Below are 24,002 nucleotides of genomic sequence, written 5' to 3' on the forward strand. Positions count from 1 at the left end.
ATTAAAATTATTCAGTTAATTTAGTTAATAAAAATGGGAACTTTTTAAAAAGCTGATATTGCACATCTATTGTGATTACAACTACTGTGGTACACAAATTTCTTTCTCATTCTTTTCAATTAGGAATCACCAATTATTTTTGTAGTATGGACGAGGAAGAAGCCCATACATATATACATACCACCAGTGGTGGGCTGCTACCAGTTCGGACTGGTTCAGGCGAAACGGTAGTTCTGATGATCAGCTGGCCCCACCCACTCGCTCCTGCCCTATCTGTCCTGTATTTCCTTCTTTGTGGCTCAGCTGATTCACGCGGCACAGCTGATTTTCACACCTCCGCTGTTCTACTTACCAGGGCTGCCTTAGAAGGTAAGCAGCTGAGCTTCAAATTGCTGTACTTTGAACGCTGCACACAAGCACGTTAGATGCACGCTCATGCGAAGCCCGTGTGCATGCACACTTACAGAATCGGTTGTTAAACCGGTTGCAGCCCACCACTGTATACCACAGAGAGAGAGAGAGAGAGAGACACACACACACACACACACACACACACACACAATTATACACTCATTATATATTGATACACATCATATATAGATGCTCATTAGTATGAGCATATAATGTCTCTACTATAGATTGGCTGTAATCAGCATCTGCTTTTGTCCACATATTAAATGTGTTCATTGGGAGTAAGAGAAGGAAGGAAAGAGATTAAAGATCACTGACAGTCAAAGTCTAGAGCAATTAAAATGCTGTCTTACTATGGGAAGCAGCATTATTTTGAGCACTTACAAATAATAAAGAAGTCTCAATACTTTCTAATAGCTTCATAAGGAAAATTACAGACTTTCTTTACCTATTTCTTTCAGTGACATGTTCAAGCTTCTTTGCTAATTGACAACATTCTTCTTTTAATTTTGATAGAAGAGCATTCTGGGAACTCAGTAACGATTCCAGTTCATTTACTAGAAACAATAATCATATATATATACAAATATAGATAAGAATTTTTTGAATATCAGGATTTAGATATTACAGAAAGAATTTTAGAAGCATTTTAAAATTTTACTCTGACTACTATGCACAAATTACATTTGAAAAAGTTAACCATAGCAAAGAGAAAACTAAAGTATTAGGACAAATAAATAGTCACATTTCTTGATATGAATTGTAAGCTTTTCTCTTTTTTTCTTCAAATACTAAATCAATTTTATAGAAGTTTTCTAAACAAAGAATAATACATCTCAATGCTTCTCACTAAAAACAAGAGCTGGCACTTTCTCTTTACAAGGAAATACACAATCACCTGGCTCCTTGGTTTACCGAGGAGCTGAGGGAGATGAAGCGCCGGAAAAGACGCCTAGAGAGTAGTTGGAGGGCCAGTCGCACTGAATCTGACCGGACACTGGTAAGATCTCATATTAAGAATTACCTAGTGGCGATAAAAGCAGCGAAACGTACTCATCTTGCTGCTCTTATTGCGTCATCAGATAACCACCCGGCCGCCCTGTTTAGGGTGACCCGCTCCCTGCTCCACCAGGAAGCGAGGGAGGACCCCTTGGAGGGAAGAGCCGAGGACTTTGTTCAGTATCTGTATGACAAAATCACTCAGATTCAGGAAGATCTGGACTCCGACTGGGTAGATCCAGTGGGGATGACGGAGGCAGGTCCTGAGAATGTTATCTGGGATGAGTTTGACTCTGTGACCCCTGAGGACGTGGACAGGATTCTGGGTAGACTGAATGCGACCACATGTTTGTTGGACCCGTGCCCCTCCTGGTTAGTGCTGGCTTCCCGGGAGGTGACGCGAGGCTGGCTCCAGGGGATTATAAATGCTTCATTGAGTGAGGGTGTCTTTCCCGCCGCCTTGAAAGAGGCGGTGGTGAGACCTCTCCTCAAGAAGCCTTCCCTGGATCCGACAATATTGGCTAATTATCGTCCAGTCTCCAACCTTCGCTTTGTTGCGAAGGTTGTCGAGAGTGTGGTGGCACGACAGTTTCCCCGGTACCTGGATGAAACGACGTATCTAGATCCGTTCCAGTCGGGCTTCAGGCCTGGGTACAGCACGGAAACGGCATTGGTCGCGTTGGTGGATGATCTCTGGAGGGCTCGGGACAGAGGTTGTTCCTCTGTCCTGGTCCTATTAGATCTCTCAGCGGCTTTTGATACCATCGACCATGGTATCATGCTGCACCGGTTGGAAGGGTTGGGGGTGGGAGGCACCGTACTACGGTGGTTCTCCTCCTTTCTCTCCGACCGGTCGCAGTCTGTGTTGACAGGGGGGCAGAGGTCGACCCCGAGGCCCCTTATATGTGGGGTGCCACAAGGATCGGTCCTCTCGCCCCTTTTGTTCAACATTTATGTGAAGCCGCTGGGCGAGATCATCCGTGGTTTCGGGGTGGAGTACCATCAGTACGCTGACAACACCCAGCTGTACATCTCCACCCCAGACCACCCCAACGATGCCCTTGAAGTGATGTCCCGGTGCCTGGAGGCCGTACGGATCTGGATGGGGAGAAACAGGCTCAGACTCAACCCATCCAAGACCGAGTGGCTGTGGTTTCCGACGTCCCGATATAGTCAGCTGGTGCCATCGCTGACTATTGGGGGCGAAGCATTGGCCCCCAGGGAGAGGGCTCGCAACTTGGGTGTCCTCCTGGATTCACGGCTGTCTTTAGAAGAGCACTTGACGGCCGTGACCGGGAGGATTTTTCATCAGGTTCGCCTGATCCGCCAGTTGCGTCCCTTTCTGGATCGGGACTCGTTACGCACGGTCACTCATGCCCTCGTCACCTCCCGTCTGGACTACTGTAACGCTCTCTACATGGGGCTCCCCTTGAGGAGCACTCGGAGGCTCCAACTGGCGCAGAGTGCAGCTGCGCGGGTGGTGATGGGAGCGACGTGGCGCTCCCATGTAACGCCCCTCCTGCGCGAGCTGCACTGGCTCCCGGTGGTCTTCCGAGTGCGCTTCAAGGTTTTGGTTATCACCTTTAGAGCGCTCCATGGCTTAGGACCTGGTTATCTACGGGACCGCCTGCTACCACCAATAGCCTCCCACCGACCAGTGCGCTCCCATAGAGAGGGGCTCCTCCGGGTGCCGTCGGCCAAACAATGTCGACTGGCGGCCCCCAGGGGGAGAGCCTTCTCTGTGGGGGCACCTACTATCTGGAACGAGCTCCCCCCCGAGATACGGAGGATTCCGAATCTGCGTACCTTCCGTCGCACGCTTAAGACGTTCCTATTCCAGCAAGCCGGCCTGACCTAAACTTCTCCGCTTTTAAATGGGAATTTTAAATTTGGTGTTAAATTATTGGGGTTTTAAATATGGTTCAGCCAAATTTATTTAATTTGTTTTATCTCTATTTTAAATTTTGTATTTCCATGTTTTATTTTTATGGCTGTTCACCGCCCTGAGTCCTTCGGGAGTAGGGCGGTATACAAATTCAATAAATACAAATACAAATACAAATACAATTGCCCTATGACAAATTCTACAGAATGCTATTTCCTATCTAACCTAATGCTATTTCCTATCTAACCCTAACCCTAACCCTAACCCTAACCCTAACCCTAACCCTATCATCTCCATTTTTAAACTAAGTTTCTTCAACTTTAGTACCTAACAAATCATCCTGAAATTGTTGGCTTGGTCCCAAACATTAAGATATTGGGAGCTAAAATGAATTACAAAAATGCTTTAGATTCTGAAGCCCAAACTACTATTTAAAAGGGAGGAAAAATACAAGGAAAACATTGCCTCAATACATGTTGCTTTTCCCCCAAACTGCAGTCTGAAAAACTAATAAAATTATCCCATCATCCACCACTTATCAATGAATTAGCATTACATTTTGGCTAATGAAAAATGAAAACATTTATTCATGGAAAATACTTTAACATGGAAACCACCAAACATGATCATGCATTCTTTGTAATTATGCTAAACATAATGATATTTACAGATAATACTCTAAAAACAATTTAACAATGCCATAACAGATAAATATCTACATGTTTTGGCCATGGTTTATTATTATGAGTTATTGTATTTTCAATAGGAGGTTGTTTTTTGATCCTTCTGGATACCAAACACATTTCCCTGCTGTATTTCCCTCTTCAAAACACCTGAGGGCAGGACAAGAAGCAATAGATGGAAACTAATCAAGGAAAGAAGCAACCTAGAACTAAGGAGAAAGTTCCTGACAATTAGAAATAGTTGTGAATTCTCCAACACTGAAAGTTTTTAAGAAGAGATTGTACAACCATTTGTCTGAAATGGTATAGGGTTTCCTGCCTGAACAGGGGGTTGGACTAGAAGACCTCTAAAGTCCCTTCCAACTCAGTTATTCTATTCTATTCTATTCTATTCTATTCTATTCTATTCTATTCTATTCTATTCTATTCTATTCTATTCCATTCCATTCCATTCCATTCCATTCCATTTTCTTATATTGTAATAAGGTCCTTCGCCAATATATGCTGCGTTGCCCTTATCTATTTTAGTCTGGGTGTAAAGAATGAGGCATTGGGAAAATATTTCTACTATAATCAAAATCATTTTTGCATGGAGGCTGGAGTTATCTCATGAGTTAATCTGCAAATTGAAAATACCAGAGAAAATAGAGAATTATGATATTTGAGATAGTGGAAATCATATAAATACAAGTAGTTAAATAGGCACCACTTCGGTGCGAAAATAACAGGATTCTCCATGCCTCAGCATATAATCATGGTAGCCATGTGGCCACAGAAGTGTCTTCAGACAATGTTGGCTCCCTCTGCTAAGAAATGGAAATAAGCACTGCTCTCTAGAGTTGGACATGACTGGACAGGGAAAAACTTTTACCTTTACTCTAACCACTACACCAAACTGGCTCCTATCAAATTAGTAGTTCAGAAATGTATTGCCTCCATGGCAAGTGAAGGATTATCACCCCAAATTATTTCAGGTAGGGCATTTTTTTTTATTATGATCTCTTCAGGGCAGTAAGATGACTATTTAATTAGGAGAATATAGTTTATTATTCATAAACATTAATTCTGAATGTAATTTATGGTTGTAGAGAAGTCCATATTTTTAAAGAAATGGGAGAGGCTATTGCCTCTGAATATTTTCTCTATGCTGATAAACCTGCTGGTTTTCCAGGAAGCCTGTTGGTTTTCCAGGAAGCCTACTGGTTTTCCAGGAAGTTCAAAGGAATGAAAATAGGGATGCCAACCACAGCAATGGTGGAGGAAATTCAGAATAAATCAGTAGAAGGGAGAGACCATTTTAAAGAATGTACTACAGCTTCAATGGCAAAGAAGATGTTGTAATTTGCTACTGCTACTACATCTACACTGATTTTTCTAGTGCAGCTATTCCAAATCACTGGATGAAAGATCTACCACATTAAGAATAGAAGAAAGATGATACAACAAAATTTCCTATGTAAAAATCTCTTACATTCATCCTAATTAAGATTAGAAGATTCTAATGATGTACTTTCTATGCTTACATGTTCATGGATACACTTCAGTTTAAACCCAGTGAAGATATGACAAGATTCCTCATAATAAGAAGCCAATCTTTGGCAGAAGTGCTTGAGAGAGTGATAGATGGATTCTGGAACTGTAATGCAACCTGTTTTAAATGGAGCAACACTTCCCTAAAGAATCAGGTTTGCAGTCTGTGAGTGCATCTGGATTCACCAAGAAGCAGATGCCCAAGAAGATGTAAATAGGAGCATCTTTGCCCACCTTAAGCTAGTGTGCCAACTGCATCTGCTCTTGACAAGGTCAGTGCATCCATGATAATACCTACCAAGACAGGACTACTGATTGGCTAGCTCCAATATATACATTATTTACCAATAAGCAATGTCCAAAGTGTATATTACATAAAAGGTGGAAAGAAAAAAACCCAGTCTATTTAATGAAAACATAACAAAAGAAACTTAAAAACATATTGAAAATAGTGGGAACAGGATGCTTAATGTATGGGGAAATAAGATGTAGATAGGATGTAAAGAATGTATGAATGCTTAATGAATGAAGAAATATACTGAGGTGACTTGGTCATGTAGAAAGAATAAAGAAGGACTGAATTGCAAATAGGTTGAGAAGGAAGGAAAAGAAAGTCATATTTTGATACGGTTGATGAATTCCTGTAAGAGAAAAGTTAAAAAGAAAAAAACACAAGGCATTGTATGAGCTGGTATATGGGCCTGGTGGAAGCAATGGCAGGTTAGCAAAGATAGAGATGTTAGCAAAGATAGGGATGGTGTAATCTAATTTTACCTAAACTTCCTTTCCTTTTTTTCTTACATGTCTTTTAATTTCTTCAGCTTACTATTTCTTACTCCTTTTAGGTGCTCTGCCCAACATTGGTACTACAAAACATAGCATGATGGATTACATATACACCCCCCCACACACACATGATTTTCATCTGGTTTAGTTGCCCACAATGTTTTTTTTGAAACCTATATAGCAAAATTATAAAATATGAACAGTGTATAGGAAAAACATGAAATATTTGAATCTGTCACTTGACATCTCACTCACAATTAATACCCACCAATGTACAGTACTGAAACAGTGCAGCAAGTTGTGGAATATTAATATATTAACAAGGGGGAAATATCATAAATATAGCTAGTCTATACCATTCATAAAAGTTTTATCCCCTTTTTTAAAATGAAAATACCAATCCCATAATTTGTCAGATATTTTCAAACTATGCAAACAATCCTGCCATATTCCATCTGACTGATAGAAATTTTCAATTAATTCAAGAATTAAGATCACTGGAAAGGATAGGAACTGCAGGAAAAATATGATTAGGAATCTATCTGAAAAAGTAACATTATAATTATTAACAAAGTAACAGATAAAACTCCATGCAATTTAATGTAATTACTATTCAGATTAGTTCTTTTCCTGTGTTTTTTTCCTGTCTTTTACTTCTCCATTGTTGTAGTTTTTTCTTTTAAAAAAATCACTTGACATGAAGTACCATTCTCAAATGTAAGCAGATTAATGAAGATCTTACAGATATGAGTGAAAAGACTAAATGACAACTGGTTCTGCATATCTGTGCCAAGTCACAGCTGCTTATACACAGAAGTGTTGTATAGAATGTAGAAAGATGCCACAAATAGTCCCTTTCCCCTTAATACACTTATGTGGAATGAAATCATAAAGCAAATACTTATGTTCATTTATAGAAAAAATTGGCCTGCTAGGATTTGTGTCACTACTGTAGAATTCAAACAGAACACAGTTTCAAATTAAGATGGCTGTCAATTAAATGCTATCCTGGCTATTTAAGAAGAATGACCAGCAAAAGATGGTAACTAAACAAGCTAACTTTTGCTTTTGGTTTTTGCTCTGAGAAAACGCCCAAGCAGCATTTTGAAAGATGGGCAGCCATACAAATCATTCAAATAAATATATAAAGTAAGTAATCATTCACAATTATTCATGAGCTGGGACATGACAATCACATATAAAATTCTGAACTTTGGTTGATTCAGTTAATTCAAGGTATTGCTAGTGAATCTGTTATAGGCTACTTTGACCAAGAGCAAGCAGGTTATAAAAGAGCCTTGGTAGTACAGTGGTCTAAAGCACCCTGTTATTAAGAACAGCTGCCTGCAATTACTGCAGGTTCGAATCTCGCCAAGGCTCAAGGTTGACTCAGCCTTCCATCCTTTCTAAGGTAGGTAAATTGAAGACCCAGTTGTGGGGGCAATAAGCTGACTTTGTATAAATATACAAAAGAACGAAGGCTATTGCTTAGCGCATTGTAAGCTGCCCTGAGCCTCCAGAGAAGGGGGGCATATAAATTAAAATAATAATTAAAAAATGTAATATTAATTATAAGAAAAAATAGATTTGCCAGACCAGGACATTTCCTTAAGCGATATAAAAGAATGTATGTGCATTTATTTAAAAATTAATCCTATTCTTCTTTTTAAAAAATAATTTACAAGAAGTAGATTAAATAGATATTAGAATAAAGATAACAACATAAAACACAAAACCATAAAACTTTGCTTCCTTAAAAAGGGGAGAGGAATAACCTCATTGTATCAGTAGGCAATAAAAATAAATAAAACTAAAGCAGGACTTATTCTACCTCAAAGATTTTAAATCAGACTCATCTAAGTTGGTGTTTAAATACATTCTGCCTTGGTGGCATATGAGTCAATCAAAAGGCAGTAATGACCTTAACAGCAATAATAAAATTGCTTTCATTCTCATACCAGATTTTGAGAAGTAGAATTAATATGCCAAGCATGGACAGGGGAAAAAAAAGGAACAGTAGCAATCTACTATCAGAGGAACAGGGTCATCCACTATGCACTGGTGTATGACACATACTGTAAAAGTGTTAGTCTAAGGTGGCCAAAAATCAGAAGGAGTCTTGTATCACCTTTTCAGACTAACACATATTTATTAAAAGGTATTAGCTTTTATGAATTAAAGCTCAGCTCCAGATTTCTCCTGATTTGGGGCCACAAACTAAAGAATACTTCCAACTGAAAACGTAACTAGTAGGTGCACAGGCCCAGAAACTATTCTCTGCCATTCTAACCTGTCTTCAGGTAGAGGCACAGACCAGCATACTTTATTCAACATACAAATCACCGCACTTCTATTGCTACAGAACTGCGAGAAATCAAAAACAAGTAACACATTGAGGGGGAAATAGTGAAATATATCTTTGCATAATAAAAGGCACCTCTAGCCTTCTTTCAAAGATAGAAGTGTCTGAAAAAGCAAAGGCTTGTAAAAAAGAAATAAAGCCTTACAAATTCACCTAACTCTGAAAATAAAAACCCATAAAATTTAACAAATATTTTAGCATCTTCAATTTTGCGGATCATGGGCATGATCAGATTTAATTTAACATGTTGCAATTAATTTCCTAAAGTTCTACAATCCATTTACTTGTTATAGAGTTGCTTCACAACTCATGAATTAAAAAGTATGCAGATTGTATTCAGACACAGAAGCAAGCCCACACTGTATAAGATTTAACACGAACAGTCGCCTTTGGAATTCAGCATATTTAATGATAATAGTTCTAGTTTGTTGGAAAAGTGGTATAGGCATTTTAATCAAAACAAATCTTTAGGTGAGTTAACCTCATTTCACAGAAGCCACTGTGCATGCACACTTGTGAAGGTGAATTACATTATAAACACAATGTGAAATCTGACTTGAATCCACATTTTGCTAACTTGCATATTTAGGCCACGAGTAATTCCTCATAATTACTGTCAATTTTGGGGAAATTTGTAAAATATTTAGAAAAAGTAAAATCATGATTGAATTTTATTTTCCTTTCCCTTTCACAAATGTCAATTTATAACTAGTTTAGATTACATACACAGATTTAGGAAGGTTGGAGATATATGATTCACGGCTTACTACCGCAAGGGTTATTTCATAATTGCACATTTAAATTCATTACAATTTTGGTTTCAGAGGTTGAGTTCTGAAAATGCACGCTTTGGGAGTATTTTCTGCAATTCTGTATATGGAAATTTGTTATGTATTTGCTGTTAAACACATAGTACATTTTGATGTAAACCTTAAAAAGCAGTGTTAAAAGGCTACACAAATATTGTCAGAATTTCCATGAAACAATTTCACCTTCACACTATAAAGGTAAAGAAAGATAAGTTAGCTGAACTAAAATACTGTATTGAAAGACATCAGATTTCAGTGATATTATCAGCTGTTGCCAAAATCCCATACTTATCAATTTAAACTTTGTACTGCAAATTCTTGTAGCTACAGAAGATTAAAGTTATATCTAAATTTGAGTAGAACAGAATACACAAATTCCAAAAATGTGTGAAGCAACGAAGATTAAATAAAGGAACATATTAATTTGGAGCCAGTGAATTACATCCAGCTGCGACAGTGAATTAAGTACCAATTAATGGCTAAAGCTTTTCTCCAGTTTGGATTCTGAAGCAAACTCATTAAGCTTTTAGAGTAGCTATAATGTGTGTACTGTGGGAACTGTTCAGTACTATTCAGGAGACTTTAACTGTAAGCTCAGAGCATTTCCTGCAGAGCTTCTGATGCTATTTTCTTTATATAACATGTGTGCCTGAAAATCCAGCCAAAAATAAACCCTTTGTTTTTCTACTTTGTTGTGGTCCCTCTCAGCTTTACGTTTCTTGAACACAGGTAAATAAACTCATAATCCAGATGGTGCAACAGATGTGAGAGCAGCACTCTGAAATCAACAGACAGTGGGCAATACTTTCCATTTTCTCTTTTAAACGCTAACTAATATGTAATTCGGAATCTCCGGTGTAGTTAGCATCTGCTCCCTTCGGCCAGCCAAAGGTTACAGGTGTTCCTGATGTCATTTCACAGTAAGGCATGGGCCGGGCTTGTGAGTGAGTGCCCAGGCTCTAATCTTTCCCGACCACCTACCAGTTTTATCATGCTGGGCCTCCATTTGCCGCATCTTCTGTGTCAGATCCTGCTCTCTCTGCTGAGCCTGAAGGACTCGAGTCTTTGCCTCATTGCTAAAGCTATGCTGAATGTTGTCTTTTTCTAATCTAGAAAAAAAAAAGATGGGAGGCTCGGTAAGCTCAGAAAGTACACAAGTTTAAAAAAAGCAAGGCCACACCATATAAGATCTATTATATATTTATATGCAGAAGGCACATAGGGCAGGAATAATACAAAATAGCAGATCCCTGGGATGAGGATACTAAGTAATTATATTCATTTCTTTGTAAGTAGTTTTCGATCCAAAATTGTGAATAATACAACTGCAAATTAAAAGTTAAAATAATTTTAAGAACAGTAATAGAAAAAGCAATTGTACAAAATGTTTTAAACATACATGATACATATATAACATACATAAATGCAAAACAAATTTAAAAACAGCTATATTATTAATAGCTTGTTCTGGAGAAACAAGACAAGAATAAACTACACATAGATATTTAAGAAATGTGCCTTTATTCTGGTTCTCTATTAACAATATTCTGCTCAGGTCCCATACTATCGTATACAGCCACAATGCATTTATTTATTCATTCATTCATTCATTCATTCATTCATTCATTCATTCATTCATTTATTCTTTCATTTCCCATCTCATTTTAACGTGACTCTGGCCGGCTTACAGCAATTTTCTTACCTGACATCATCTATAATAAGTATTCATTCTAGATGTGTGTATTACAGCAACACATTTAACAACTTCTAGATACATTCTAAATTAAGTTGCACAAATACATTATCACTATTTATGATGCAGAATTTAATGTAATAAAAAGTGTGTTAATTTATGAGATATCAAGTTCTTTTTATTTGTTGGGCCTAGCTCTTCTAAAATCCTCAATCTCAAGTACTGGCACTATGATTAATATCTGGATGACTTTTGATAAAAATCATGCTTCAGAGATACTTTCTTCCATCCTTTAAGGGATTTTCTTATCACTAGAACAGATAATTCTGTTAAAATTCCTTTGATAACTGGAATAGCTGGTCCGATGCTTTCCCCAATGAACAAAATCAAGGGACATCCCTGATTTTCAAGAGTGCTGGAGATAAAAAAAAATGAACAGAATAACCAATTGTGGAACTTTTAATTTTGAAAAAAAGGATCTAGTTCGGTCAAATTTGGGTAGTCCATTTGAAAACACAGAATCTGGCTATAAGGAAGATAATTTTATATAACACCATTGTACAATATGGAGCCAACTATCAAAAATTTCAGGTGATCAATATGATCAAAGGTATATTATCTGCTAGCCCACACAATGCTAAAGTGGCCAAATCCTATTGCCTGCTAAGTCAACTTCCTTCAAATGCACTCATTTCCATGGTAGTAGCTACATATAAAAGCAGCCAAGATCAAATCACTGGCTTTGAATTATTATTTCGAAATACAGGTTTAATGTAAAATAATAAAGTATGACATGAATGGTGAACCCCTTTTAGTTGGGTTTCACACCTGAATGTGAGACTGAAACAATATTGATTATGCTTCTGGATGACTTCTGGAAGGACAAGAACGGAGGTCATGCACCAATATCATTGATCATGGTATCCTTCTGGACTGGCTTTGGGGGTTGGGCAGCCCAGTTCAATGCTGGTTCTCCTCCTTCCTCTAATGTTGGTTCCAGCTGGCATTGATTGAGAGTGAGGTGTCCTAGTCATGGCTCTTGTTCCACAGGGTTCAGTACTATCTCTGCTCCTGCTTAATGTGTACATTAAGCTACTAGGTGACATCCATCATCATCCATCACACTGGAATGAGCTATCATCAGCACATTACAATATCCAGATTTACATCTCTACCCCTGGCACACTAAGCAATGCTGTTGACATCCTGCCTTGGTATCTGGAAGCTGTTAAGGTTTGGATGGGGAAAAAGAGGCTTCAGGTCAATCTTGACAAGATGAAGTGGCTCTGGGCTTGGGATCTTCTGGTTCTAGGGATTTGTGATCTCTTCCTCTGAATGGGCTAGCATTGCCCCAAGCAGACCTTGCATGCAATCTAGGGTCCTCCTATGATTTCTGTGTGAAAAGTAGGTGGCAGACATAACAAGGAAAGTGATAGCATATGGAAATCACCTGGGGAGACAGGAGAAAAAGCCTCAGACTAGACATGATCAGACAAACACAATCTCAATCCACTGAAGGAATGGGGACATGGCAAACATCTCAGAATGGATCTTCCTTAGTTTCTTCGATTGTAAAGGTGTGTGTGTGTGTGTGTGTGTGTGTGTGTGAAATGTACTTTCAGATTTGCAAGATTCTATGAATGTAGCCTTACAATAATGAAACAGTATTTCTGGCTGCACTTCCTGTTTGGACTGTCTAACAAACTAACCAGGAAGCTTTCACACAGTTTTGTGTTGCATGCCAGTTGCAGGCTTGCCTGGTTTGGGAGGCTTTGTTTTCAATTATTTGTGCCCTGGTTGTGACAGTGACTAACTCATCATGGCCAACTCATCATGCCATGGCAACCTCGTCACAGGACAACTCACCATGGTGAATTTGCCATGGGAAAAACTCGCTGCGGGAGAAGAATTACACTAATTCTTCAATGGTGGAATAGAATAATTAAAGAAAGGATGCAAAAGGAGGGACAAAATGAAATGTTTATGACAAAAATCAAAACAATTAAAAAAATTATTTTAAATAATTAAATTGAATTGTTGAATTATTCTGCATAAGTTGTCCTGCAGCCAGCTGGCCTTGGTGAGTTGTCTTGCTGGGAGTTGGCCATGGCGAGTTGGTTGCAGCAAGTTGTCCCATTCTGATTCTGCAATGGGGCCCCTCGCCATTCCCCACAATACTAGTTAACATTTACTGTATATGTAAAACAAATACATAATTCAGCATCCTGGCCCTCAATTTCTCAGTGGTTTTGGTATACTGTATTTTTCGGAGTATAAAACGCACTTTTTCCCTTCCTAAAACTGGGTGGAAATGTCTGTGCGTCTTATACAGCAAATGTTGCCAAAGCCCCGCCCACCTACCGACCCCCACCCTTCAGCCGTTTTTGGCCTCCACACTGCCGCTGCCAATCCCACTGCCTGGAACTAGCCAAAAATGCAACACATGGAGGCCAAAAACGCAGAGGGGGTGATGGGCTGCGGCAATCCCTGCAGCCTGGAATAGCTGATTGGCGGTATTCCGGGAGATCCAACTCCAATCAGCTGCTCGTGCTGAATCAGGCTGTGATAACGTGCTGAAGCTGACCAGGCTGTTTGCTGTTTGCTGCAAGGATGCTAGCCAGATGAATATGATGGATGCTGGTAGCAGAAGCAGAATTTTTTTTTTCTTGTTTTCCTCCCCAAAAACGAATGTGTGTCTTATACTCTGGAGCATCTTATATCCAAAAAATATGGTAGTTGGTCATTATATTGCTCTGGAGCAATTTTGGAGATTGAGAATATAGGAGATGTTGAGATGGTTCTTCTTGGGGCAATTCCAGTCAGTGTTGGTAAATGAAGTTCTAGCCCTAGGACTCTGCTTTATAGAGTTCCTGAAAACTCTACTTTTCTCTCCACTCCTATATAACACCTACATGAAGCTGCTGGATGAGATCAACTATTTGAAAGGTTAAATATCATGAATATGGCTTTATATCTCTACCACAAGTTAACTGGGTTATGCTATCAAATTCTTTCCCAGTATCTAGAATTTGTGAAGGTTCGGCTGAGAAAAAGCAGGCTTTGTCTAAACCCAAGCAAGAATATGCTCTGATTTTAGGGATTCATTTCTGGAAACTTTCCCTTTACAGCTTTCAATAGGGTAATACCTCTCCAGACAAGTGCGCTATTAAGGGCTGTCTCAAGACTTGTGGCTGATGCCATAGCAGATGAAAAGTTTAGGATTTTGAGTATGTTGTGGTTTTGGCTGTTCAGTTTTATACTGTCTAATGGTGTGTTCACTGTTAATCTTGCTTTGACTTCAAACCTATGTTAGTTGCCCAGAATCACATTTTTGAATTAGGTAGATATACATGAGAGTTCATCCAACAATCTTTTGCAATACTAACATACGGTCAACTGTTGGAAAGGAATGATGCCACTGTACAAAAGAAAAAAGTCAGTTATGTTGGATAAAGGTCACAAAAAATAAGTGCAGGGCCTCAAAGTGGAGCAAGCTATGGATGAGTAGCAGACTGCCATGTAGCTATTTATAAATACCTATGTTAGGTGGCCTTCTATTCTGCTTGTTATCAAAATGCTTGATAACATTAAATATAAATGTTAGAATTAACCTTCTATCAGGAAGAAACTCTGTCTAAAGTCCTGAGGCATTCTGTTTGTTCTTACTATATGAAATCGTTCCTGAATTTTAATTTATTAAATAATACATTTAATCAACTCAAAAGTTGTGAGTTTGAAATAGGAATGTGGCTTTCTAAACAACCTAGAATAAGAAAACTACAAACATATTTTATCAAAACTTAACATGATTAAATATATTTTTAATTCCTTCTGCCTAAGACAGAGACCCAGGAGCTCCAATAAACTTTTTACATGTCTTGATTTTTTTTGATAAAAATATATTAGATTTAATTTAGAATAAGGTTATAAATAAGAAAAAACCAAAGACATGCAATTATGATGGTTTTTGAACAATATCATGCTTTTTTATAAAAAAAATATTTTCCATTACTACAAAAAAATATTTTGCATAATGTTTTGACAGAATTATATGTCTAAGTTTGGATTATAAATATATAATTAAAGTATGGCATTTCTACTAATATAGGACTATAAATTATAAGAAAAAAAGAAAAAGGAAGCTTGGATAAATCAGATATAATTTATATAAGGACCAACCACAAAATTTATCTAGATATTGAAATGTTGAGCTTCATTTCCTTTTACACAGAAAGGCTCCCAGTGAAAAGTTAAAGACGTATTGCTTGCAATTATGCTCTAACTGTAGCAAAAAATGTCCAAACTGTAATATTTGGGTTTCAATCTTATGTTGTATTAAACACAGTGTATGTGCATTTTAGACTTCATGGCACACAATCAATTAAAAATATTCTATAGGATTATGCTACAATAATCTATATATTATATATTTTTTTAAATTAAGCATTTAGGATTAGATAAAAAATATGTCCTACAACAAGACTCTAGGGAACAGTTAAGAGGGCCTGAGTGTCTTAAGATTCAACAGAAACTGGTTTTGAAACTTCCTGAATTTCCAAACAATAATGTGCTACTCAAAAACCCCACAGAAGAATTCTGGATTAGCACCTGTACCTTAAATATAAATTAATAAACCAGATGCTTCTCAAATGCTCTTCCTACGAACATGTTAACAGTTTTTTAAATCTGTGTTATTTTTATTTTGTTTTAACAGATACTTAAGAGCAAACACAAGAAAAGAAGAAAAATATTGGAGTGAAGAAAGAAAAAAAAAAAGATTTATGACCTTATAAAACGGAATAAGAATTTTCAAAGTAATATTAGATTAATAGTGAATATATATGGGATCTACTTTCAGGTTAGCAGTATAAAACCATGGTTCAAATCAAATCAATCAGCACAAGCAGTCAATATAATAAGAATCACCAACCAGAACAATTAATAACATTATATAATCTTACAAAGACTGTGATAATTAAAACAAATCAGGCAAACTCTTGAATTTTAAAGCCTTACATACTTTTATGTTCTTAGCTATTCTCAAATGACATAAAGCACATTGTAGCACAGCCTACCACGCCTCATTTTTTTTTTTTTTTGCTCTGAGTAACAATTAGACGATGAATAAGATTCTGTATGTTTTAAAACATGCTTTTCAGGGAAATGGATTTCTTTCACATTTTGTCAGAATGTGACATTTCTTTGCAAGCAAAGCAAAACTAAGAGACTACTCTGCAGCTAATATCGAAACCTTTTCTTATTATCGTCTTGATTTGGCTTGCCTGAACCACAACATTTTTCTAATCATAACTTTTGTGTGTTAACATTACCAAAAATTGACAGACAAAGCACTATTCTTGTCAATTTAAAAAGTGTTTGAAACACTTTATGTTATTTAGAGCAATGGATGAATGGATTTTAATAGCAACTTTCCAACTACACTCACAATTACTGTCATTACGCTAAGTGCTTGATGTCCCACTGTGCAGTTTTGCTTACTGCTTTTTTACCTTCTTCCATGCACACTTTTAGCCACTGACTGTACAGCCTTTCAGTGTTTTCTGCCTTTTCCTTTAAATAAACTGGCTCTGGCTCCCTCCATCTGGTTCCCCTTCCGTCAGCAACCCTGCACCTGTTCACACCTCCTCTCCTGTTGGATTCCACTGAACATTTCCTCCTCTGCCAGGGCTATTCTGGCACTCACAACCTTTCTGTCATTCAATCCATCTGTCAGAAGTGAACTTTGTTTACTGCAAGCTTCTGCTTTCTTCTTCAAGATGCAAAGCCCCTCAAGGTCATTGTCAAAAGAACTGTCGGCAGAAATTTAATCCTTAGTAAGAGACAAAGCTGGACAGTTATGCATTATAATCCCCCCCCCCCCAATAATGTTGAAGACAATAGCGGAAGAGAAATATAATCTAAAAAAATCCTCAAAGATCAAATTCCTCTTCTTTCTGTAAAATCTTGTATTGTGAGCATTATATATTTAGCGAGTTTAGCTAAACAAAAGGGAAATGTGACAAACTATGTAGAAGAGAAAATGCAATTTCAGAGAAGACTAAGATATATAGTAGACTAAGGAAAAATAAGGACAAAATTAATCAATTTTTAAAAAGAGAACAAAGCAATATTTATTAACCAAATGCTGATTTTAATGTTATCTTTAAGCTGCAACATAGCTATATTTAAACTGTCATTCATCTATGACTAAGTATCACATTTTGAAAAAGTAAGGTAAAAATCAATTCACCACTGAGAAAGTTTATAAATGTTACACAGTTTGTGTGATTATCCATATTGCTATTCAAGTTAATAGAAAGAGCAGAGCAGCTACTTTTGAGACATTTCATACTGTCAGCAGGATCTATTATGCAGGCTTAGTCAAGCATGCATCTGCTTTTCAAAAATTTGTTCCAACAGCCGCATACTATTGAATTATTAACTATTTTCTTTTTTAAAAAATTCAAATAAGAAACATTTTCAAAATGTTTTCTTGAATAATACCCAAATTTCAAGGTATTTTTCTTCACCTGCTAGAAATGTGTGTTGAAAGAAAAGAATAATTATTTTACTAGTTAACATTTAAAATGGTTATGGAACACAAAATATTGCTTCAGAGTTTTTAAAGTAGAAACTTGTCATTTTCCAAATCTTAAATCAATTACTTAGATATTACTTAAATAATAAACGTTAAACACATAATTAAATTCCAACTTTAATATATTGGAAATGAGAAACAAGCTCTTGCCTTTGTAATCATGTGTTTTTTTAGATTTTCATTAGTCAAGTAGTCATTTAAAGGAATTAAGATATTCATGATCTTCTCAAAAGGTCTACTATTACTTATATCGGATAGATGCTTTTAGTTCTTAAATGATGTGCTATGCTGAGAACATGAACAAGAGATAAGATATAATGATACGGACAGGATATAATGAGAACAAGAAATCATACCAGCTGCACTTTTACAAAACGTACACAGATTGCAGGAATGAGAAGGCAATAGTGGGACAGTTGATGTGGCAATCAGGCTGCCATGGAAAAATGCAACAATTGAGCAGGAAAGAAGTCAGCTCCCTGTCATAATTGAAAAGACAAGAGACAGAAGAGAACTAGCAGATGGGAAAGAAAGAAAGAATCATTTGGGGGTTTTTTTTCCTGCTTGTAATTGTTACTTGCCAGGACAAGACATAGTAAAACAATAATGTTTTTCATACATCATAATTCCATAAGATTGATTTTAATGTTTAAAAAGAAATGTTAGGCTTAAGATAATTTTGCAAGTTACTACTTTATAATAGAAATGAATAGGAATTTACTTACAAGCTCCAAAATGCGGGTTCTTCCAATCTAGTAATTTATCCTTTGTGAGGGAAAAAAAACATCCCAAGGATGACTTCACTTAAATTTTTTTTTTTCCTTTTGTCACTGCAGTAGTTCCATTGTTTTTGTGCAGAGTATTTGGCATATTAAATATGTATTAACTAATTATATGTATATTTCCACCTTATTTTATAAAGGTAAATTTTAAGTTGGATATCATAAAATATCAGCACGAAGCATCCAAATATAAAATGTTATTTTTTTTTGTTCTGTCAACAAAGACCTAATACACATTCTGTTTTGTTATTTTCTAACTAAATAGCATGAATAAGCTTATCCAGATTCAAAACCCCAAAAGGAGGTAACCAAATATTTATTGTAACAGGTACAGAACAGACAACCTTCAGCAATGTGCGTGTATTCAGGAATGTTGGTTTTGCTTAACAGACCAATGTCAGTATAAACATTGCAAATGAAAGGCTCTCTCTATATAATCAGATGTATTTATTAATCATTCTTTCGGGGGGGGGGGAATCTAAACTTGATTATCAAGCTATGTAATCTTCCATCATCTTTAAGGGGAAAAAACCCCTGAAAAATATAGCAACATGTTCACAATTTACTTAGCTGTTATACGTACATATTTCATTTTCACTTAATACTTCATTAATGGCTTTGGAAATATTGCATTGTCAAACAATATATTTTTAAAAGGACAATAAGTGTCTAATACATTAGATGATAAGAAATCAGCCAACTGACAGATTTTAAAATGCACTGTATTAATTATTACTGCAAGCACTGCCAGAAAACAAGAGATCTGATTTATTCCAAATCATTTGATAGCTGTCATCATAAAGGAGCGGATATGGGCTAAATAATGGCAGGTAAAATGTTTTTCTTTTTATAATAATGGAAAGTATTTCATTTATATATGTAGAATTAAATCAGCTACTTCAGAAAGAAGCAGTAACTAAGGGAGTAGACTAGCTTTCCCACAATTCTTATGAATAGGCTTTGAAAACAGCAAACATTTATTCTACATCTTGTTGAAAATTACCTTATGTACGACCTTCTTTATAGTACTGGATATAGTTGTGGATGTGTTAGTGAATACATAATACACATAGCTCAGGAGAAAGAAAAAATGCTTCCAAAAATCAATTAAGGAGAACAAATAACAACTTTACATCCACTGCAATGATTCGATAATATGCCGCTACATCAAATAAGAGTATTTTTTCTCGACAGTCCTAAATTAGATGTATCACAGTAATGGATATATAAATAGTATATGTTCGTCTTATACTTCCTATTTCAAACCCCTGTAATATTTGTCCCCCCTCCCAGCCAAAATTAAGTCTGTCCATAAAGCTCTGCAAACAGAAAAACACTTAAGTTGAAAAATGGAAGGTGTTTCAATCTTCTTTGTTAAATATCCATCTCTATTATCTGCAATTATGTATTTCTTTTCAAAGAATTTCATCATTCATCTTGCTTATCTAACTATGATAACTATTCTGTGTAACAGGTCCATATTTAAATTCTTTTTTTTTCTCATTCAGTTTTCTTTACAACCTCATTTTTTGCCCAGATATCAATAAGACTGCAACCTGTTTCTAAGGTACAATGGGAAATAAGCTTCTTTAAATTCAATAAAATTTATTTATCAGAAATTATATGGAATGGCCATGTATTACTATCTGGTTTGCATTACCAGCTAATAGTGATATTTAAATATAAGGTCAACATAAGGGGTAGTGCTGAAAAGAAGCAAAATCAATGTCTTATTTTAAAGAGTTTTAAAATATATATTAAGAACTGCATTTATTGTAATGTAAGCCACAATCTTAATACATTTTGAATGTTTAAGTGACACCAAAATACTATCTTGTTTGCTTTCATTGATCACGGATAATGTTTCCAGAAGGGCAATGCAGTATGAATTTTCTTTCCTAGCAGGGATTCTCAAGAATTTACAAAGTCAATTCTTCAGCAGATTTGTCCTTTTTATACATTTCTTGTGTTGCAAATTTCTCAGATAAACTGCCCAGTTAACAAAAGTTTGTGTGCGTTTTTGCAGTAAAAAGGCATTGCAAGGTCTTTATCAGACCAATGGGCACACCACTGTAAACATCATGGAACTCTGCAGCTATCCTGCAGTTTCCCTCTCTGTGGTCAGTCTTCCCAGCTGCCCTATCTGTTACTGTCTGATTAGTTCTGCTAAGGAGCTCCTCCCCTGCCAGCTTTCAGTGCCATCTGTTCTACACAAGATGGCTGCTGCCCAGCAACCTAACACTGCCCTCCTACCTGGCACCCGGCTACCATCCTTACCCCAAAGTGCTAACACAGGTTCTCACTGCTGGCAGAGTCAGGATTTCATTACTACTACTTTGACAAGTGCAGGGTTGTTTGTAATTTCTCTTTTATCCTGATTTTGATTGTACAACCACCTCCCACTGATTCAGTTTGCTTCAGTTTTGTTGCTCACAGATTTTACTCTCCACATTAATCTCCCTCTGGCATGTTACTGCATCTGTTCCCTTTTTTATTATTAATTTTCAAATTCCCACCATTTTTGACAAAAAGGAGGTAATCTACACTCTGCTTCTGCCCATTTCATTTTCTTTAATTTGGAAGATAAGTATGAAAGCATGCCAAAGAAGTTAATTCTCCGTTAACAGTTTATTTTCTGGCATCTCACTGCCTTTGTATATGAAAAACAGATAGGAATAAATGTTGACTAAACCACAAACGATCCTAAATTTAATGAAAAATAAACATATAAAAACAGGAGCTAAAGAATTGATTATGCATGTTATCTTATTTCAGGCTTTTATATTTCTTTTTAATTATAAAATTCCAGGTAATATATTGGAAATTAAACATTAAGTGTACTTTATAAATTTTTCACCCGTTAAATACAAATTTCAATTCATATGAGCAGTTACTAATTATAGTTTGATGTGACTACTCATTTCATATTTTGTAAATTAAAACATTCTAGATCTTTGTATTTTTGCATATATAAATATACACCATTTATATACATACAAATATATATCCCACAAAGAAAACATTTAATTATACTAACCTCTTTTTTAAAAGAAAATAAAACCTTAGCCTTTATGTATATGTTATAGTAGGTATATCTTTAGAACGATACAATGTAGTTATTAAGGACTGGTTGCTCTTAATAGAGTAGAAGAGACATGTCTTTTAAAATCAATAGACTATAATACCTCAATACTTGTCATATATGTTATATAAAAAGATCCTTTTTTCTAGTAAAGAATACTATCAATGTCATACTGAAACATTAAAAAGTATAAACAATTCAACTACGTTCCAAAAAACTATTAGTGATAGACTTAATTTATGTATCTTATTTATTATACATGGACTTCAATGAATGCTAATGAAGCTATGGAAAATGTGCTAGGGGCTACAAGAAGTGCTGATAAACAGTAGGTTTTTGAAGCTAAAAAGGTTCTGATAATCATTATATGTCCTTTCAACAATATCTTCCAAAGATATGGTTTCCAAAAGTTATTCTTCTACTGATCAGTTATTGATTACATATCTATCAGTCCCCCTAGTGAAAAATACCAATGCCAAGAAATATTAGTAAAGATATATAGAATAATTTGGCTCTGTAGGGAAAGCATTTTCTAACCCCTTAATAACAGCTGTACCCCACATGAGTTGGAGGGAAGAGGGGCTTTAGAGACTCAGCAACATTTCAGGCTGCTACCCAACAGATTTCCCCATAAGGATGCATTGAAACTTCCTTTTTCTTTGCAGTCTCTGGCTGAATAATGCCCATTTTCAAACTCACTCTTTCTTTTGCCAGCTTCTCCACCCACAGCAAATGTGGGTTTATTCTATTCAGTTTTCAGAGTTAGTCTGCTTAGTGGTAGACAGACAGACAGACAGACAGATGAATGAGCAGACAAGAATTCTGAGCCCTTTACAAATGTTTTGCCCAACTTTCCACTGAGCTTGGCAAGAAAAAAGAAGTAGGTAAAAGATATAGAACACAGCTTCTGTAATGGCAGTGTCCATCAGCAGGCTAAGGGTTTGTCAAAATCATGACAGGCGCCTCCTGACATTCCAATGCAAGTTTAAACTCTTATGCTTGCATGCAATTTCACAGCACAATTAATATATAATCTATTTTCTGAATCTATATGAATAATAATCAAAGAATGAATTAGAAGAAACAAGACTGAAGTAGTAAACTAAATACTTTACAGGCTTGTTAATAATGACAACACAGAACTTCATTCAAATGATACTAGCAACTAAGTAGAAATATATATTAAACTATAGTTAAACCAATTATAATCAGATTAAGAAGTGCAAAATGCAAACAATAAAACTATTTTTTTTAAAAAAGAATTAAGAATGAACCGTAGTGGAAGATTTGATTATTTCTCTAACCTTTTGCAGCAAGTCAACTCTTCAAAGTATGCTCTGCAAAATGTCTTTAGTAAACCATGAAAGTAGATAACAACAAAGGAGGGCTACAAAAAATTAGCTAACCACCATATTGCACTGATAGATGTTTTTTTACTGGTTCATTTCGTCAGCAGAATGCTGGCTTTTAAATACAACCCCGGGTTTCCTCGCATATTAAAGTTCAATTTTGAAGTCCTAAATAACTATCAGTGAAAGCTGCTGTGTCAGCATTAACATGTGTACCACACAAAAAGAGATTGATAATGCTGCAATTTTACAATGCCAAAAACATGTACTGAAGTGATCTATATATGATATTTTCTGCCATAGATGAATCATCCTGGGAAGAATGGGCTGTTTTACATATTACAAGCATCCACGTGATCAGTACAAAAATCAATAAAAGGGGGTGGGAGGAAAAAAGCAACTAGAGAAATAAAGGAAAATAACAGTAAGAAAATACTGTATTATGTTATTTATAGGACATTATTCTTTCTTATTTTTGAACATTTCATTAAATTACAGCCAAAATATTGTTGATCAGTCATCCCAAGAGCCAATTTCATAAATGGAAAGTGAACTCATCTATCTTTCTAACAATGAAGAATAATATTTTTGCTGTTTCCGTGCTTGATAATTCCATCACTTTTCATATCCCAGGGTTCATTTCCCATGTAATCTAGAAGTACACTCACATATATTAACAGTATCAAACTTTGTAATATCTTACAAAATTTAATGGATAATGGACAATAAATAATAATGAGACAACAAAGGCCCCTTACCCATTCTTTACCTTAAACATGATGTTTTAAAATACTCTCTGGACTACCCACTGAATGTGAAAAAGAATATTTTGCTTCATTTTAAGTTGAATTTTTACAATTAGCTAGACTATGCACAAAAATGTAGGATATAACAATGCATATGAATAATTAAATAGGTTAAATATACAGAGAAGCAAGAATTTTAAGCTGTTCAATGATTTTTACAACTTTGTATGCAATTTTTGAATTTAGAAATCAATGTAGCAGCACAAAATATAAATTCTTTGCTTGAA

The 24,002-nt window shown here is 36.0% G+C and overlaps 1 protein-coding gene across 1 annotated transcript in view; it reads right to left on the reverse strand.

The window, feature by feature from the left end:
• The window catches only part of SDCCAG8 (SHH signaling and ciliogenesis regulator SDCCAG8), a 114,980-nt gene that overhangs the window by 47,783 nt on the left and 43,195 nt on the right, over positions 1 to 24,002 (reverse strand). The window contains exons 14-15 of the mRNA XM_070950574.1: positions 10,447 to 10,574; positions 860 to 968 (exon numbers count right to left, since the gene is read on the reverse strand). Coding sequence (XP_070806675.1) covers positions 860 to 968; positions 10,447 to 10,574 — 237 coding nt within the window. The remainder of the gene's footprint in view (positions 1 to 859; positions 969 to 10,446; positions 10,575 to 24,002) is intronic.

Source organism: Pituophis catenifer, unplaced genomic scaffold (genome assembly GCF_029215685.1).
Source record: "Pituophis catenifer annectens isolate HBS135680 unplaced genomic scaffold, rPitCat1.0.hap2 SCAF_1, whole genome shotgun sequence".
In the NCBI taxonomy this organism is placed as follows: Eukaryota; Metazoa; Chordata; class Lepidosauria; order Squamata; family Colubridae; genus Pituophis; species Pituophis catenifer.